Source organism: Pipistrellus hanaki (genome assembly GCF_964339955.1).
Source record: "Pipistrellus hanaki genome assembly, chromosome: 12".
NCBI lineage: Eukaryota > Metazoa > Chordata > Mammalia > Chiroptera > Vespertilionidae > Pipistrellus > Pipistrellus hanaki.
In genome coordinates this window covers 48,967,965-48,986,876 of record NC_140514.1, presented here as the reverse complement: position 1 = coordinate 48,986,876, position 18,912 = coordinate 48,967,965, and the positions used below count along the sequence as shown (strand labels likewise).

At 54.2% G+C, this 18,912-nt stretch overlaps 1 protein-coding gene across 8 annotated transcripts in view; it reads left to right on the top strand.

Annotated features, from left to right (window-relative positions):
- REEP1 (receptor accessory protein 1) overlaps positions 1-18,912 on the top strand; it is an 85,916-nt gene that overhangs the window by 56,614 nt on the left and 10,390 nt on the right. For 4 of the 8 annotated variants that reach the window (XM_084900282.1, XM_084900280.1, XM_084900281.1 and 1 more), the window contains one exon: positions 12,786-12,960. In XM_084900282.1, the coding sequence (XP_084756408.1) occupies positions 12,786-12,960 (175 nt within the window). Of the gene's footprint in view, positions 1-4,060; positions 4,214-12,785; positions 12,961-16,314; positions 16,351-18,912 lie in introns of all 8 variants that reach the window. The other 4 variants (XM_084900275.1, XM_084900276.1, XM_084900278.1 and 1 more) reach the window with 2 other exon arrangements.

Below are 18,912 nucleotides of genomic sequence, written 5' to 3'. Positions count from 1 at the left end.
CTACAGAAAACCACCTGTGTGAGCAGGTCACCAGCGGGCAGGTGTCGCTTTTCTTTTTACAAAACCTCCCTCGTGCTTAGAAGGTATTTTTGGGAAGAAGAGAGGACGGCTGTCCCCTCCAGATCCCCGGGCCTCACTGCTGTGGCTTCACGCCCTCACGTGACCAGGACTGCAGGAAGCCTCGCGCTTGTCCCTTCTCCCCCGAGGACCGTGTCCAGCCACTGGCTATCCCCATCAAGTTAGCTGCCTCCTGTTGTAGCTGAAGACCGTGTGCCATAAAATTAATATTTGGAATTCACCACGGCAACCGGTTTTAAACACCAGGATTATCTAAACTGTCATGGACAACCTGCTGAAAATTTTTGGAAGTATTCCCTACCCTCTAGCCTCCCACACAAATGAGCTCCCACCCAGCTTAGCTTTCCTAAACACGCGGAAGCGGAACCAGCCGGACCTCAGACCAGTGTGGTCCACCACACTCCCCTTGTCATTCAGTGCCCACCATGCTGGATCCCTTTCCCTAAATGTTTCTCCCGGAAGACCACCGCTCCTCACTCCACCCGGCAGGTGGCAGGTGGCATGTGGCAGGTGGGCTAACGCGCACACAGCCCCGCACCCAGGCCGCTGAGGAGGGAGGGCTGGAATCAGACACAGGGGCTGCTCTGATGCCATCGCCCCTCTGTTCCGTGCTGAGTCGTGGAGATGGTATGCAGCCGTGCGCATCAGGGCCCTAGAGGAAAGAGAGAAGCCCGCCTGCCTGGCCTCGGAGAAGAGCCTGGTTGAGCTCGGGGTCAGAGAAAGCACTTTTAGGATCACATGTGAGGGGAGGAGCTGTTTCTTGGCTGTGATGATGCGGCAGCTTCTTGTCACCTTGTCCTTCCTGGCACTTCTCTCCCTGGGTGTTGGGTAAGATTTCTCCCCCGGCGCTCCCCTCCCTCCCTGCCATCAGCTGTCACCTGATGCACCTGCTTCCTCCCTTCCCTCTTCTCCTCACCCTCCCTTCTAGGGTGGACTACTGCAGTAGCCACCCATATGGTCCACGGCTCCTCTCCCTTCCCGTTTGAGGCCTGTGCAGTCAGAGCCTGCTCCCAGCCTCCTGTCTTGTCCCGCCTTTCCTTTGGTTCCTCTTGTGCTGCGCTCACAGCAGCACTGTGCACTAGTTCTAGAATCTTCTCTTTCCTGCTCATGTTGGTTCTTCATCTGCCCCCGTTTCTGCCTGTTTGAAATTCAGTCCACCTTCAAGGTCAAATGCTGCTGCCTCACAAAACTCCCCTGATTCCAGGTGGAACTGGCCTCGCTTACTCTTGCAGTCATTTATATTCATGCCTTATCCTCCCCAGTAGGTGTCAGTAAACGTTAAAGGAATGAAGGATGTGCTGGCCAGTAGAGCAATTCTTAGCACTGAGTAGCTTTGCGATAAGCAGACTGGGGTTAAATGCCCCAGCTCCCCACTTACCTCCCCACCGAGCCCCAGCCCCTTCACCCGCAGAACGGGCATGGGAGTGGAGCCTCCCAGGACAGGAGGTGGAGCTCACAGCGAGGGGTCAGTAAGGCTACCTGTTCCATCTGCTCAGGTCGGTTTGCTCTCTGAGGTTGGTCGTGGTCTTCTCTTGCTGTTGTGCAGAATAAAAGAAATAAGTCAGATGCTGCCATGGGGCAGGTGTTTGCAATTCAGAAGTTTCCTACTCTGGGTCTAGTCTCTCTTCTCCTGTCCCGGTCTGCCCGGCCAGGGCTGTGTCTCCCTGGGCAAGCCACTCTCCCGCCCTGGGCTGGGCCCCACTTAGCTCTGGGCCCGACTTCCCATGCGGTTGCTTCTTCCTCCTCTCAGCCTCTAGGTGAGTGGGTCCCCGTGGGGCAGCTTACAGCACATGAGCACCTGTCCCCCTCGCGCCCCCTCCTGTCCCCTCCTGCCCCAGGAGAGAACCACCGTCAAGCCATGGGCTGCCTGGGCAGGAAGGACCTTGGATGCTGTCGCCTGCAGCCCCTTGCTTCGCAGGCGAGGACACTGAGGCGAGAGGTGGAGTGCTTGCCCAAGGTCATACGCCGAGCTGGGCCAGAGCGGGGCTTTCTAGTTTCCAGTCCGGCGTTCCTTGCATCACTCCAAGCACCCCTGACCCCACCCCCCTCCACACACGCTGGACTGATGGTTCCCGAGCATTTTCTACTTAGATCACACCACCAGGCCCAAGGGCCTGAGCTGAGGGCCTGAGAAATGGGGTCTTCCCCTGAGAACTCAGAGCCAGCCACAGCCCTGGATACTTTTAAGGTTGGCTGCCTGCCTTCTGGCCATTTTATATCAAACCCCTCTGGGAGTTTAGAAGGCGCATTAATATGCAAAGCCAGCCAGCAGGTGCTGCCAAGGCGGCTCCCTCTTGTCCTCAATGCGAGGCTGGGGCAACACTTCAGTGCAGAAGCGGGTCCGTACGCACCTGTTACCACGAGATCCAGTTCTGTTCTTTTTTTTTTTTTTTTTTTTTAATATATTTTATTGATTTTTTTTACAGAGAGGCATAGAGAGTTAGAAACATCGATGAGAGAGAAACCTCGATCAGCTGCCTTCTGCATACCCCCTACTGGGGATGTGCCCGCAACCAAGGTACATGCACTTGGCTGGAATCGAACCTGGGACCTTCCAGTCCGCTGGCTGACGCTCTATCCACTGAGCAAATCGGTTTTGGTGAGATCCAGTTCTTTAGCCCTTAGGGTAATGTGGGCATGTGCGTAAGTCTAACCACAGTTCCACTTCCACTAACAGCTGAGCAAGCTCCCCTGGTGGGTGCTCTCAGTCCCTCCTTCCCTCTCACGGTCCCTTCAGCAGGTGCCTGTGCCACCGTTCCCTGCAGTGAAGAGATCTGCTGGACGTTAACCTCCCCCAGGGCCCGCTCTCCAAGGAGGAAGCTCGGAGCAGGCGAAGCTCCCAGCTGAGACAGTTCCCTCAGTGGGGGCGTCTACCTGTGAGGGCAGGGATAGCCCCAAACCCCCAGCACCAGGTGCTGGCCCGGCTCAGCTGGCCAGGCCCTGGTCTGGTTTCCAGGGACCTGACTCATCTCTGCGGATCATTATTCAGCACAGCCCTGCTCCCCTCCCGCCGCTGCTGAGCTCAGCAGCCTCCTCAGCCCCAGTGTCCAGCCTGTCCCAATCCAGCCGCCTCTCAGCGGTCCGTCTCCCGTTCGGGGCACGTCCCAGAAGGGAGACCAGGAAACAGTCTCTTCCAGACATCCACGTGCTGCTGCAGCCTGAGGGGAGGAGGGAGCAGGCATCCGCCGCTCTCTGGGTGCACCTCACGGGGCCTCCAGGGTGTTCTTATTCCGAAGTCCTGCTTCCTTCACGTCGCTCACTGCTCAGCCTTCAGTGGCTCTCAGCAGAGCTCACACGTGGGCAGCCCCGCCCACGTGTCCCAGGCCTCTCTCTCGTTATCACGGGCCTCAGACCCTCTTCTCAGGCTGGTTCAGTCCCAGTGTCCCCCGTGCACCTCGGCTTTCCTCTCCTCTTGGCCCACACCTCTCACCAGCCAGTCTCCTTCCCTTTCTGTCTGAGCACGTCGTCCTCGCCTTGCTCAGTTGGAGCTCCCATACGTACGAGGCCTCCCCGGGGGCGTTTCAAACAACAGTGCGTCTCTCCCTGCCCTGGATTTCCGTCATGCACTTTGTCGTCTTTGTCATTTGCTGGCCTGGGTGCATGTATGTCCTGAGGCCCCAGCTAGTCTGAGAGCTCCTAGGGAGTAGGAACCATATCATGTTTCATATTAATTTTGTTTCTCTGCAGAACTTCACACAGAGCTTTGTAAACATCACTGTTTCCTGCAAATAAATGAGTGAATAAATGAGTGAGTGAATGAATAAGTGAGTGAATGAATGAGTGAATAAATCAGTGTGTGAATGAGTGAGTGAGTGAATTAGTGAATGAGTGAATAGATTAGTGAATTCTTAATTTATTCACTCATGAATAAATGAGTGAATGAAGAAACGTGTCAGTGGAGGGGGTGAGGGTACCATAGCTCCCTCCAATCCCGTGGTGTAGGCTTGGTGCCCATGGCATTTTTTCTTTTCCCCTTTATCAGGTGGCTGGACTCTTTCATTTTGTCTACTCTTTGGACCTCAGAGAAGGTCAGGTAATCCCGTTGAGAGGTGTGACTAACTCCAGACTGATCCAGTGGGGTAGAGAGGCCAGCAGCCCCCACAACCCATCCGCGCATGGTCTGGATCAGAGCCAGGTGCCTCCCGCTGACACCCGTGTGTGCGCGTTTGCCTTAATCCCAGCGCCCGTCCCACTTCTCCGACCCTCCGGAGCCTCTCACTGCATTAATTGGGTAGCGCCTAACTTACCCACCTTTCTTTCTTTTTCTCCTCTCTGATGCCTGGGACGTGAATTCAGTTTGATGATTGCTGCTCTGGCGGGAAGAACGCCTCTCTCTCTCTTCTTTATTAATCCCTGTTATGTCACAAACACAGCGGTCTGCACGCAGCATGTGGTGAGGAGTCCGCCCGGCCCGCTGTGGAGCATGTGGGGCTGTGAGGGAACCGCCAGTGAGGTGGCTGCACCGGGTCCCAGAAGGAACTACTAACTCTGAGTCGCTAGTGGGGAGTGTGGCTGTGCGGGTGGCTCTGCTGGCCGTTGCCCGTCGCACTAAAACCTCTTGTCTGTATTCTTAGCTGAGGGGATTAGACATGCATGAGGTGAGATGGGCTAACATGTGTGCTCGGCCGCAGAACCCCGACACCCTCCTCTCCCGTGGCACCGTGTCCCTCTGGAAGAGGGGACCTCATCAGGGGCTTACAGATGAGCTGGACTGCTGTGCTGAGTCAGGGCTCGGTGGGCCAGCCTGCAGGCATTCTATTGGCGGTAAACTCTCTCACTTGGATACCCGGTCACAAGGGTCTGGGTCTTCTCTGACTAAGAAAACATTGAAACATACAGAATTGGCTGTGTGTTGGCTACATAGCTTTCTTATCCTTTACAAACTGGGGGAAGGATTAGAAATTAAAGCTCTCAGGTTAATGGAAAATTTAGTGGCACACTTTACCTCTTGAAGTTCCATTTTCCAAGAGTTTTACCTAGGAAAAAGAAAGATTGGTCAGGAATAGCCCTAGCTGGTTTGGCTCAGTGGATGGAATGTCAGCCTGCAGACTAAAGGGCCTGGGTTCGATTCTGGTCAAGGGCAAGTACCTTGGTTGTAGGCTCCTCCCCAGCCCAGGCCCTGTCAGGGCTTGTGCAGGAGGAACCAATCGTGTTTCTCTCACATTGATGTTTCTTTCTCTCTTTCCTTCTCTCTTCTACACTCCCTAAAAGTCAAGGGAAAAATATCCTGGGGTGCTGAAACCGGTTTGGCTCAGTGGATAGAGCATTGGCCTGCGGACTGAAAGGTCCCGGGTTTGATTCTGGTCAAGGGCATGTACCTTGGTTGTGGGCACATCCCCAGTAGGGGGTGTGCAAGAGGCAATGATGGATGATTCTCTCTCATCCATGTTTCTAACTCTCTATTCCTCTCTCTTCCTCTCTGTAAAAAATCAATAAAATATATTTTTTTAAAAATATCCTGGGGTGAGGGTTAACAACAACAATAATAAGGATCATTAGGAATATCATTGCCTTTGCCCCCAAGATAAACCTGTGGAATTTCTGCCGTTCTGAGGAGCACCACTGGGAGAAGCACTGGGCCTCATGTGCTATCCTGCCCAGAAAGCAGCAGGTTGGCCGGCTAAAGCAAACAGCACGTAAACTGAGGGGAGCAAAGAGGTCCTCCCAGGAGAGGTGCTGAGGACAGTATCAGGGGTGGGTGCTCAGAGGTGCCTGGAGTAGGCTGACCTGAGTTCGTTAAATGGCCCCCAAATTATTTCTTAGCTTTTCCTGTGGCTGATATTCTGAATTCAGTGTTGATGGGGGAAATTTATACAAGACTTTTAAAAAACACACACACATGGCCTCTCTGGCATGGTTCGGGGGTTGAGCATTGACCTATGAACCAGGAGGTCACAGTTCAATTCCCAGTCATGCTCAAGTTGTGGGCTCAATCCCTAGTGTGGGGCGTGCAGGCGGCCACCAATCAGTGATTCTCTTACATCATTGATGTTTCTATCTCTCCCTTTCCTTTCCTCTCTGAAATCAGTAAAAATATTTAAACACACACACATATACAGGAACTTTTTCACCCTTCCTCAGAGTTACCTTGGGGGGGCAAAGAATTTTATTTTTATTTTTTAAAATATTGATGTGGGAGGGAAACATGACTTGGCTGCCTCCTGCACACCCCGTACTGGGGATGGAGTCCGGACTGGGAATCTAACCGGTGACCTCTCGCTGCACATGCATGGGAGTACCCAGCCAACTGAGCCACACCGGTCAGGGCTCAAAGCATTTTTAGAAACTCTCCTTTTAGAATTGCAGTCAGATTCAGGTAGTGAGCCATAGGAGGGGGTTATACATTCTTTTTTTTCTTTCTTTCTTTTTTTAAATATATACTTTATTGATTTTTTACAGAGAGAAAGAGAGGGGGATAGAAAATTAGAAACATTGATGAGAGAGAATCATCTATCAGCTGCCACTTGCACACCCCCTACTGGGGATGTGCCTGCAACCATGGTACATGCCCTTGACCAGAATCAAACCTGGGACCTTTCAGTCCCTAGGCCGATGCTCTATCCACTGAGCCAAACCGGCTTCGGTGGGTTATACATTCTTGATCTCAGAATTCTCCAGTTGGGAGGGAATCTTGTTCCGCCCTTTAATTTCCCAGTGAAATTTCAAGGCTGGGAAGACCCCATGGGCTCTGCTGAGGTGAGGCGCTCAGGCTGCCGGCCAGTGCATCGCAGTTTCTGAAGGTGCCACTTCCCTCTCGGTTGTTTTTGTTTTGTTTTTTAAAGTAGTTTGTTCTTTTTTTATTTTTTTTTTATTTTTATGGCATTTCTCAGCATCCTGCAAGCTCTGTGTTCACCAAATGGGGTCCTCCAGGTGATCTTGAGAGTTGTTAAAAGTGAAATCATACTGACTCCTTAATGGTTATTGCATGATCGTGGTACAGAGTTCTGAAAGCACAGAAGAGGGCATGCAGTGAGAGTAAGCTCATTCCCCTTCCTGCCCTCCACTGACGTGGCTGCTTTAGTTTAGTTTTTGTTAATTTTCACATGAGGGCCCCCCCCCCCCGGCCATTTATTTATTTACTGAGAGAATGGAAGGGAAAGGGGGTAAGGAGGGAGAGAGAGAGGGAGAGAGAGAGAGAGGGAGAGACAGATCAATGTTAGGGACACATTGATTGATTGCCTCCCGCGTCTGCCCTGACAGGGGGTGTGGGATCAAACCTGCAATCCAGGTGTGTGTCCTTGACCAGGAATTGAACCCATGACCATTTGGTCTGTGGGCTGATTCTCTAATCACTGAGCACACAAGCCAGGGCTGGCATGGCTGTTTTAAGGGAAACCCTGTAACCTTTCAGCAGGTACTTTCACTGGTGCCTTCATGTGGCCATTAGCACAGTGTAACTTGGATCCCCATCTCCTTAGCAGACAAAACTGAGTGGTGACAGCTCCCACCTGGTTCCCATCTTCACCTGCACCCCCACCCCCCGTCCTCCAAGGCCAGGTCAAGTGCAGTCTGCTCTGGACACCTTGTCTCTCGGATGTGAGCACCCTGTAGACCTCTGGCATCTCAGACATTCCTGTGGGCAAAGCCCAATTCTCTGGTCAGAAGGGTGCTCCTCAGGGCTGGGGCCTTGGCTATGCATGGGGGTGGGGTGGGGTTTCCTGCCGCCCTGTTTTACCCAGGAGCTTCTCGATAAACGGCCATGTGTTCATTCAATCAAGCCCTCGATCCCTAATGTGTATCGGGTGGAGTGGGGAGTAGGGGGAGGTGCCAAGGCTGCAAGAATGAGTAAACAGTCTGGAAGGGAAGGCAAAACAATGAACAATGCCAACAGTTCAATACAACTGTGTGGCGTACAGCAAATACGTACCGACTGAGCTGAGGGCATGGTGGGGAGCTGAGCCGGCCAGAGAACGCTCCTCTGAGAAAAGCAGCCACTTTGCACTGAATCTAAAGTGCACTGAGTCTAAAGATAATCATCTTACTGTACCACTAAGGGGGAAAACAGTGCCAGTTAAATCAGGACATAATGGTTTTTCACTCAGAATGTTTCCTTCTCCTTATTAAAAAGACTCTTGGCCTTGTTTAGACATCGATTTTTCTGAGTCACTTTTGTACACACATTGAAGGGAACACGTAAACACAATGTAGTGGCTGAGGCCGCCCTAACCTCACGTCTTCGCTTTCAGAGTCTGACTCGTCCGCATCACTTGTCAGCGCGCTGGCCGGTACCATTTATGGCCTTGCCGCCGGGCTCCCTGGCCTCCCTGCCCTCCCTGCATGAGGGCGATGCAGGGCCAGGTCTGGCCTCGGAGTCAGGGCTGCTGCCGATTCCCCTCTGCCAGCTGGGAAGCTGCCACTTTCTGGATCCTACCAGAAGGTGTCAGTGAAGTGCTTCAGAGCTTAAAGGCCTGGACTCGTTTTCCTTCTCCAAGAGGTTCTGACTTGGTTTGTTAATTGAACACGCAGGCCTGTCGGTCTGTCCAGCCGTGGGGAATAACAGCCAAGAGCATTTGTGTGCGGGCAAGGGCAATGATGCCACGGCAACAGCAACTGTAAGGCCCACCCCAGTTTCAGAGGAAGACCATGTCTTAGAATCGAGGAAATCAGTTTTAAAATCTGTAAAAGACAACAACAAAACCAAATTTCCAAGAAGTCTGGGGGTGAGTGGGTGCCGTCATTATTCCAGTGACTTAGTGATGTCGGCTCTGGGTGGACGTCTCTGCGCGGCTCCTGGTCATGAGGTGGCAGTTCTGCCACTCGCAGGTGGAAGCAGGGAGCAGGGTCATATCAGGAAGAGAACATGCCTCCCCCAGAAATCCCTTAGCAGATTCACCTTCCTCCCCTTGACCAGGACTCCTCACAGGGCCATCCACGGCCATAAAGGAGGTTGGGAAAGCTGTTTTCCCCTTATCATTTCAAGAATGGGGCTGGGAATGACGTTTGGATGGTCAGCTACTAGTAACAGCATATCCCACTGCCATCAGATAACATTTGGGATTACAGAGTTAACCCAAAACACTGGAGGACTATGAAAGCTTTTAATATGGTAATGCGGCTCATTGAATTATGGGGACTATGCTATTCAGCTTTGCCAAACTTGGGGAATCCATATTTATTTTTCAACTTTGCATAATGCTAGTGAACAACTCTTGCTTGTTCCCAGAATAAGGAAGCGAAGGTTCCCTGGAGCGGAGCTGAAGTGGTCCCACAGGAGGGCTGGGTTTGTGGAGAGTGAATAGATATGGGGCCCTGAGTAGAGGCGGGGCAGGGCCGGGAGGCTTAGAGATTAATGCTGACCATCGCGGCTTCTTTTGACGGGTACAGCTAATTTGTTTTCAAGAGCCTTGTGGCCCTGCCGCTGGGATTTCCTCGGAGTCAGACTAGGTTTTGACTCCGAGCTATTATTAGCTCCTCCTCTTTCATAACCTCCGCCACTTCTGTCTTCATGATGCTGGTGATATTGGAGCCAGGCTGGCTGGCTTCTGGGAGTGGATGGAGGCCTTTGTGAAATGGACGTGTGTGATGCCTGCTGCCGCTGTCTCTCGGACGGCGTTGGGAGAGCTGGCAGACGCATTGATGGTTAGTTCCTGGTCACTTATTTGGGCTTGGGGTCATGAAGTCCTTTGGCCAGAAGTGATGATGACCTTCCTTCCTTCCTTCCTTCCTTCCTTCCTTCCTTCCTTCCTTCCTTCCTTCCTTCCTTCTCACAGCAACTTGGTGTGTCTTAGGCACAGCAGTTACCATCACAGGAGGTAACAGTTGTTGTTCTTTTATATATATATATATATATATATATATATATATATATATATATATATATATATATATATATTTTTTTTTTTATTGAGTTTTTACAGAGAGGAAGAGAGAGGGATAGAAAGCTAGAAACATCGATGAGAGAGAAACATCGATCAACTGCCTCCTGCACACTCCCTACTGGGGATGTGCCCGCAACCAAGGTACATGTCCCTGACTGGAATCGAACCTGGGACCTTCCAGTCCGCAGGCCGATGCTCTATCCACTGAGCCAAACTGGTTTCGACCCGTTGTTGTTCTTGTTAATCCTCACATAGGGATATTTTTCCTATTGATTTTTGGAGAGAGTGGAAGGGAAGGGGAGAGACTGAAACGTTGATGTGAGAGACACATCGCTCGGTTGCCTCCTGAGTGCACTGTGCCCGCAACGGGGGCTGGGGAACGAGCCTGCAGCTGAGGTGTGTGCCCTTGACTGGAATTGAACTCAGGACTCTTCAGTCCCAGAGCCGACGCTCTATCCACCGAGCCAAGTGGGCTAGGGCTTGAACAGTTACTGTGCATTGGGCTTTGTGGTGGGTTCTTTTATGGGCAGAATCTCCTTTAGCCCTCACTGCCATCCTGCCGTGAGAACGCTCTCCTGCAGATGGAGGTAGTGAGGCGGAGTTTCGGGTCCCCCAGCTGTTGGGATAAGGCTGCGTTTGAATCCAGGGGTGACTCTAGAACTGTTCTTCAGCCTCGCTCTCCGCTCTCCGTAGCTTCTGGCCTGGCACCTTTGTCTTACTTGGACATCATCGGTCTTTCCCCATTTCCTCAGAAATCAAGCTGTGTTTTGGGTGTTTCCTAACCACACCTGCACAGTGCCTTGCCCTTGGTAGGAGATTACGGACCGGGTAAATGGATAAATGGGAGGGTAAATGGAAGAGAGTAAGAGGCAGTTTTCCTGGATGTTAAGCTAACATTGAATTGCTCCTTTGTAAAGATCGGAGTATTTTCTGTATTTTCTCTCTTTTCAGAATCAGTTTTTGTTCTTTAGCCATCTAATCTCTTCTAAATCCTAGATATCCAGGTTCTAGAATGTTCTGAGTGAAATAATCATGGCTCACTGCTGAGGCAGCGGGTCCTCCCTCCTGTTCTTGACAGAGACCACCCAGCGTTCGTGTCTGGACGGTGAGGCCTCAGACCCCGTGTCCCTGGTTTCGGAGCAGGCCTGAGGCGACGGGGGTGACTGCTGCCTTTTTCCCCATAATGTCCTCCAAATGCCTTGGCCTGGACTTATCGTTCTGACCGTATACATTAGATTATTTAAAAGGCTTCTTTCCGTTGTTCGTTTCTTGGAGGCGTTGTCTTCATACCTTTGGGAGGAGGAGGACTTACCTTTTCATGTTAATGCATCTCTTTTACTCTGACATTTCTCCTAAGCCGGTCCACAGCCCTGTGCCCTCCCCTCTCAGGAGCCAGGGGCACGTGCTCCTTTGTCAGCGGCTCTCTCTGAGGTCCGGCGGTGACCTGCTGTGCTCTGGCCCGTTTTCATTACTGTTTTCTTATTAAGCAAAATGAAAGAATTCCTCAAACCCTCTGCCGCCTCTGAAGGCCTCGGCAGAGCTTGTTTGTTTCATCAGCACACACACACACACCCCGCAGCCTCTCACTGACTTTGTGCTGATGTGCTGTTTCTGTTGTTTGTGGTGTTTATTGTCCCCAAGCCCTTCAGCCCTTCAGAGCCACTCTTTCCTCCTTATGCAAATGCATGTCCCTTTCCATCCCCACCGTCCCACATCCAACATACCTGTGGAAAGGCTGACGCCCCCCAGTATTTCTGAAGCCCAGGGTTCATTCCTTTGCCTGGTGGTTATTTGCCTGTCACCTTTCTTTTTTTTTTCCTTCTTCTTAATATATTTTATTGATTTTTTACAGAGAGGAAAGGTGAGAGAGAGCTAGAAACGTCAATAAGAGAGAAACATCGACCAGCTGCCTCCTGCACACCCCGTACCAGGGATGTGCCCACAACCAATGTACATGCCCTTGACCGGAATCCAACCTGGGACCTTTCAGTCCGCAGACCGACGCTCTACCGCTGAGCCAAACTGGTTTTGGCTGCCTGTCACCTTTCATTCAAATCTCAACCCAATTCTCAACAACCCCAGTCTCCTACCAGCCTCCCCGTTCCCCTCCTCCCCCCCCCCCCCCCCCCAGCTCTCCTTCTCCCCCAAACACGGTCCCTCTGCAGCCCGAGGCACTAAAGCCCCGCCCTGTCCCTGTCCCTGTCCCTGTCCCACACCCGTTCTCTCATGCAGGCAGCCAGGTTTCCCCTCAGAACTGCAGTGGGTTGGTCTTGCTTCCCAAACGAAAGAAAGAACCGTTTCCCCCTGAGCTGAGCTCCGTGGCTCCCTCCCAGCATGCAGTGGTTACGGCCAGCAGGGGTTTCCCACGTCCTATTTTCCTTCCTGATTCATCCCCTTCGGGTATCTCATGAAGCTGGATGCCACCTGGGAGTAAATGTGCTCATAAACAGTGCCGGGAGCCGATAAAAGCAGTGCCGCTGTCGCACAATTAGAAGTCCTGTCTGTATTTCCTTCCCTGTGAAAAGGAAATGGACGGTACATGCATATTACTGGGTTTTGCTTTTCTGACCAAACACTCGGGTACTGAGGGGTGAGGAAGAGGTCTCGGTCTGTAAACCTGAGAAGCAGCGGTCAGGCCTGGGTCTGTCTGAGGCTCCTAGAGCGGCCGAGGGGGAGGAAGGAGCCGGAGCCGGAGCCAGAGGAGCAATCGCTGAGCCCCGCAGTGACCCTGGAATAGTCCCAACTTTGACTTTCAGTGTTTCCAGCAAGTCCCTCCGGGTCTCTGTTCCTGCCTTGCTGACCGGCAGAGCTTCCTGCTGGCTTTGTCTTAGCTCCGGCCCCCAGTCCGGGGTCCGGCCTCTGACGTGTGCCCTCCTGTGTTGTGCCCAGGGACAGGGTGCCTTATCGGAGAGACTCCGGAGCTTCAGCATGCAGGACCTCACCACCATCAGGGGAGATGGCGCCCCTGCTCCTTCAGGCCCCCCTCCCGCGGGGTCTGGGCAGGCCGGCAAGCACCGCCAGCCCAAGATGTCCAGGAGTGCTTCTGAGAGCGCTGGCAGCTCAGGTAAGTGTCTCCCCTTCCCCCGGGCACCTCCCCGGCCTCACTCACACCGAGGGGCCCGTCCCCTGTGTGCCTGTCACCGCGCCCTGGCCCAGGGACTTGGCACCAATGCAGAGTTCATCAGACCCATGCCAGGCCGGCTATGGGCAGAGCACTCCTGTGCAGGACAGGAAGCTGCCTGTGGACTCTGACTGGTCACCTGCACCACATGTGATTAAATGTGACTGTCCGGGGACTGGGGTGGTTGGGCCTCCGTGCCTGGACCAAACCTAAAGGCAGCAGGCACAGCTGGCCCGGGCCCAGGCAGTCCTCTCTGCTCTCTTCCTCTCTGCCCTCCCTCTCAGGGGGGCTCATCTGTCTCGAGCGCCTGAGGGCCCCTCCCACCTACCAGGTCTTAGGGCTCTGTGCTTCCTTTTACCTGCGTGATAATTTCCTGTCCCCTCTCCTCTGAGGTCTACGTCCTGTGGAGGCTCGGGCTTTTTGGAAATTGCGCTTCAGCCTCTGCCTCAGCCTCTGCCTCTGCCTCTGCCTCTGGTTGTCAGACTCCGGGCACGAGGTGGCCTGTATTAGGACTGACCCGGGGCCTGGCAGCTGGGCCCATCTGCAGAGATTCGGGAGGTCGGGGAGAGACCCAGAGGCGGTGCAGCGTGCCAGACGTCTGGCCCATTGCTGGTTCAGGCTTGTGGAGGGCGGGGGCATGGTCAGGGTAGGGAGCTGGGCCAGGACTCACCATCTCCCAGGCTGTTCCCTGGGGGGACGCAGGGACCGTGGCCCCCAGGAGCTGAGCACGGCCACTGCCAGCAGAGGGTGCTGGTGAGGGGGGAGGAGACAGGCCTGGATGGGAACTGGAGCTTCGGTGGGAATTGGGCCACTTTTGTGGAATCTGTGGCTGAGCTGAGTGCCTGGTGGCTGCGGTGCTCTTACATGTAGTAACAGGGACACCCAGGCCGCCTGGGCCCGGACGGCGAGGTGCAGCCTGCAGGTGGCACCTGGGCCCGAGCCCCAGGGGGCCCGCCGGCCTTTGGGAGGCCTCAGCCGTGGCTGGAAGGAGCCTGTGGCCTCCCAGCAATGCCAGCCAGCGCCCTCCGGGGCAGGTCGGCCAGCGGGAGCCAGCCTGACCTCAGGCTCCTCGCCTCTAGAATAACCTACACCGCCGGGGTGGAAGGCTGTGGCTTTCCTGTTGGAGAGGGTGTTTGTTTTAACCCTGGCAGGGCGGGAGGCGAGGCGTGGCCATGGCAGGGGGGCCCCTAAGGGAGCCCCCAGGAGAAGCTAGGATGCAGTCCCAAAGGCCGGGCAGGGAGGGACTCAGGGACCGTTTCGTCTAACCTCTGATTTTACCAACAGAAGGACCAAGGCCAGGGCAGGGAATTGCCCCCAGGTCACCCGCGGGGGGCCTTCTCCTGGGGCCTCCTGGCTCCTGGGCCAGTGCCCTCTGCTCACTGACCATCCAGGTTTTTCCTCACCACCTGCAGCTTCTGAGCCACTGGGCACCCTCTCAGGGACGGGGCGGGAGTGGAATCGGGTATCGCCCCCACCCCTGAGCAGCTCATTGGCTACTGAGCCTCGGAGGCAAGCTGTCATTCGGGAGCAAAAAGGGCCCCAATGCTGTGAGGCTCGGAGGGCAGAGCAGGCAGCGGTGCGGAGAGTTCCAAAGGGGGCTCACCTGTTGGCTTTGTGGCCTGGACAAGGCTCCCTGCACCTGAGAGTCCTCACCTGTACACGAGGAACAGCAGCTCCCATTCGTGGGGTTCCGAGGATCCTCGTGAAATAACCACGTAAAAGTGCTTCGGACCAGCCTGGCACTCTATGCAGTCGCTGCTGTTACTGTCCTTGTTCTTTCATCCACCTACGAAAGCACTTTATAGCATGAGGGTGTCCAGGAGAGAAATGGGCTGCCTGTGGGGCAGTGACACCCCCATGGTGGAAGCACCCAAAGCAAAGCTGAGTGATGTGTGTGTGTGTGTGTGTGTGTGTGTGTGTTGGCCACCCTCCCCTGCAGGGACCTGCTCCCACGCGCCCCAGGGCAGAGTGGGGAGTGCCCGGGCTGGAGAACCAGACCCCCATGCTGCAGCTCGGCCCCGCTCTCCGCACTGCCCGCCCTGGGCCTCGGGGGCAGAGCGTGGAGGTGCCGGGCCAGCGGGGAGGACAAAGGCCATGTGGCCTTCTTCCCAGCTGTTCTGGGAGCTAAGATAAAAGTTATCTCAGAAAGAAAGACAGGTGAAAGATGGCCATGGTCTGAGCATAGGGCAAAGGCGCCCCGTCTGGGTCCATCGTAGCCCCTGAGTTGAGGGGTGGGCGCCTCGGAGGAAGTCTGGCAAAGAAGGCCCAGCCCCACAGGCTGGCTTGCCTTCCCAGCGCCCCACGGGCCTTGGACACGGGCGTGGTCCGTAGGAGAAAGGCCCGAGTCTGGGCTGCGGTTCTGGCCGGCGGCACTGCCGAGTTCATGGCTGGGAGCACAGCGGCGTCAGTGGGAGCCTCTCCCGCCTCCGTGGCAGCGCTAAGGATGTCCGACCACCGGCCTAGGCCCGCGCTCTGGGGGGGTAGGAGGGGCAGAGGGAGCGGGCCTACGCCGTCAGTCGGACATCGCCCGAGGGCTCCCGGACTGCGAGAGGGCACAGGCCAGGCTGAGGGACTCCCCGAGTTCACAAATTTCGTGCTCAGGGCCTCTAGGGTAAAATAAAAACATGTGCCCAATGTGCAAAAGAGCAGTATGGAGTTGGCAGGAACACATTGCCCTCCTTAGAGAATGAACTGGGGGGTGTTCCGTCAGACACCATCTGTTGAAGGACCCTGGAGCCCGTGAAGGGTACAGAGGGAGCTGAAAGGATGATCCTTGCTTTCCCTGAACGTGGAGACACTCAGCGTGTGTTTAGTGAGCACCTGCTGTGTATCGGGTCTGGGTGTACACCAGAACCAATGGGGTGTGCACAGCAGCAAACTAGGCCTTCAACCAAATGGCCAGCACTTTGGGGGGGGGGGTCAGAGGTCGCGCTGAGGTTTCACAGAGGTCACTCCGCCCTAGGAGGTGTAGAGAGGAGGGGGTTCTGGGCAGGCTGCGTGGAGTTATCTCCCAGAGGGAACTGCAGCCCCCGAGGCCCTGCCTTCCCTCGGCTGCCGGATACAGGACGGACCTCTGAGGGCCGGCAGGGGCACTTTCCGGCTGCTGGGTTCCTCACCCGACAGGAGGCTGGGTCTGCAGTGATCCCCTGCCCTGCCTTGGCGTCTCTTCAGAGACCCACATTCCGGGGACCCCTGTATTGAACACACTGGCCTCCCCACACTTCCCTGGGGCCCCCCTGTTTGCCTGGGGCGGTTCCTGCTGAAAGGGGGTGTCACTGATGGCGCCCCTCCCCACAGTGTGTACCTGCTGCTCCAGCTGCAGGACCAGGAAAGGTGAGTAAGCAGCCGTCCGCGTGCGCGGCCCTCGCCCCGGGAGGAGGCTCTAACCTCGAGCTGGCCCCTGACCGGGCTCCCTGTCAGCGGCAGGGTCCGGGGAGGGGCAGGAGGTTAGCTCCCTAAAACAGCAAACCTGTGTTACCTTACCGTGTCTGCGGCTTACCTAGCAGATCTGGCTCGGGGTCTCTCAGGTCCAGTAACGTGTCGGCCAGGGCTGCCGTAGCCTGAAGGCCACGGGCTCGAGGATCCTCTTGCAGGATGGCTGTCTCGGGGCAGCCGCAGTCCCCCAGGGGCCTGTCGAGGGCAGCTTGAGTGTCCTTACAGCATGGCAGCTGCCAGAGAGAGAGAGAGAGAGGAAGAATATGAATGAGTGAATGCAGGAAGTCATGGTACACCTGCCATGTTCTGTGGGTTGGAAGTGAGTCACTGTGTCCAGCCCACACTCCAGGGAGGAATCCATTCTTGAAGGGAGGCCTGGCCATGGGCGTGAGGGCTGTTTTCACACCAGCACAGGGTGGTGGGTGCTTCCTTGAGCTCCAGGAGGGGGTCACGGGAGCTCTCCAGGCCCGGGGTTTGGTCCTGCTGCCCCCAAGGGAGCCCTGGTCCCGCTTTGCCACTTACCAGCTGTGTCACCGCGTGTGGGTCGCCTAACCACGCTGAGCCTGTTCCCTCAGCTTAAAACGGAGATGGAGAGCCCGCCCCCCTCATGTGCTGCTGCCAGAGTGGGGTGAAATGTGGTTTGGGGGGGTGATGGTGATGGTGATGGTGGTGACGGTGATGGTGGTGATGATAATGGCTGTAACCTGGGGCACCTAGGAAACCTTGGGGGGTGGGGTGGGGGGCGGGGAGAGCCTGGGTCCCCTGGGCCTGCTGCTGTTCTCTGTGTGACCACTAGGTGGGGCCATGGCCACTCTGCAGTTGGCCACCTTGTTGTCCTGACCTGCTCCTGCTGTTTCCCTAACCTTAGCTGGACAGCTCAGGGACTAGCAGTGGTGTTGGGCCCACCCAGCTCCCTTCACCCCCCCACCCCCACCCTCCCCACCCCGGCCTGCAGCTGCCTGTGGTGTGAGGGGGGCACGCACAGTGCCCGTTGCTGCCTGTGCACCAGCCCCATCCTGTGAGGCCTGGCACGTCCCTCCCCTGTCGGGGGCGAATAGGAGGGTGTGAAGCTGCTGTAAGAAGAGCCCTGCTGTGCTATATTTCTTTTTTTTTTCTTTCTTTCTTTCTTTCTTTCTTTCTTTCTTTCTTTCTTTCTTTCTTTCTTTTTTTTTACCTTGGATTTTACTAGAACAAGCTGCTCACAGAAACCTTGTCTAGGCAGTATTTGTTTTTTAAATTTCTACCTTTATACCTGAAATTCTTTTTTGTTTAATTTCTTTATGGGTAAGGTATTACATACGTGTCCTCATCCCCCCATTACCTTCCCAAGCCCTCCCCCCAAGCATGCCCTCCCCCCGTGTCTGTGTCCAGGGGTGAGGCTCCTCTGCCTGCACATAAGTCCCCTGACCCCTTCTTCCCCCACCTTCCCTCTGAGGTTTGATGGTCTGATGGATGCTTCTCTGTCTCTGGATCTATTTTTGTTCATCAGTTTATGTTACATAATATGCAAAATTCACCTTGGGTTTTACTAGAACTGCGCACAAAACCTTGTCTAGGTTAAAAAAAAATTTTTTTTAATCACTAATGGTATTAACAAACACCTTCCATTTCTACCCGCGTCTTCCAGTCCCTAACTACCCTAAGGATGTGTACTGCACTCTAGTGCTGGTGTCAAAAATACCTTAAATTAACTCTTCTGTTCCCATTAATTAAGGACATTAGCAGGAACTCCCATTTCTGTTTTTAGAGACTTGAAAGCAAGCCTTGCTAAAGCAAGGCCATCAAAAATTTTAGCTGCCTCCCAAAAAAAATTGGGAGAGGAAGAGAGAGAGAAACCTTCTGCTATTGTAATTCACCCCTCGGGTAAAAGCAACTCCTATTTCACTGTGAATGTGGTTAGTTGGTACCAAAATTCCGTGCTTCAATAAGCTCTTCCAGGTTACACTGTAAACAGAAATCCAATTTTCAGAAAATAAATGGAAGAAAACTTTAAGTTTGTCCTTTTAAATCTTGTATTATTATTAATTTCTTTCGGGTCAGACTCATTTACATAATATGCAAATTTACCTTAGATTTTACTAGAACCAGCTGCTCACAGAAACCTTGTCTAGGCAGTATTTGTTTTTTTTTAAATTTCTACCTTTATATCTGAAATTCTTTTTGTTTAATTTCTTTATGGATAAGGTATTACATATTAGTCTTCATCCCCTCATTACCTTCCCAAGCCCTCCCCCCACTCATGCCCTCCCTCCATGTCTGTGTCCAGTGGTGAGGCTCCTCTGCCTGCACACAAGTCCTTTGGCTGATCTCTCCCCCTGACTCCCCCCCCCCCCCCCCTGTATTTCTTCATTTAAGGTTTCTCAATGCCAAGAATTTTCAAGGTCGTAGAAGACTTGGGGGTTCGGGGGGCCATAGCCCAATGTGAACTGACAGAGGAGTCATGAGCGGGGGGCGGGAGAC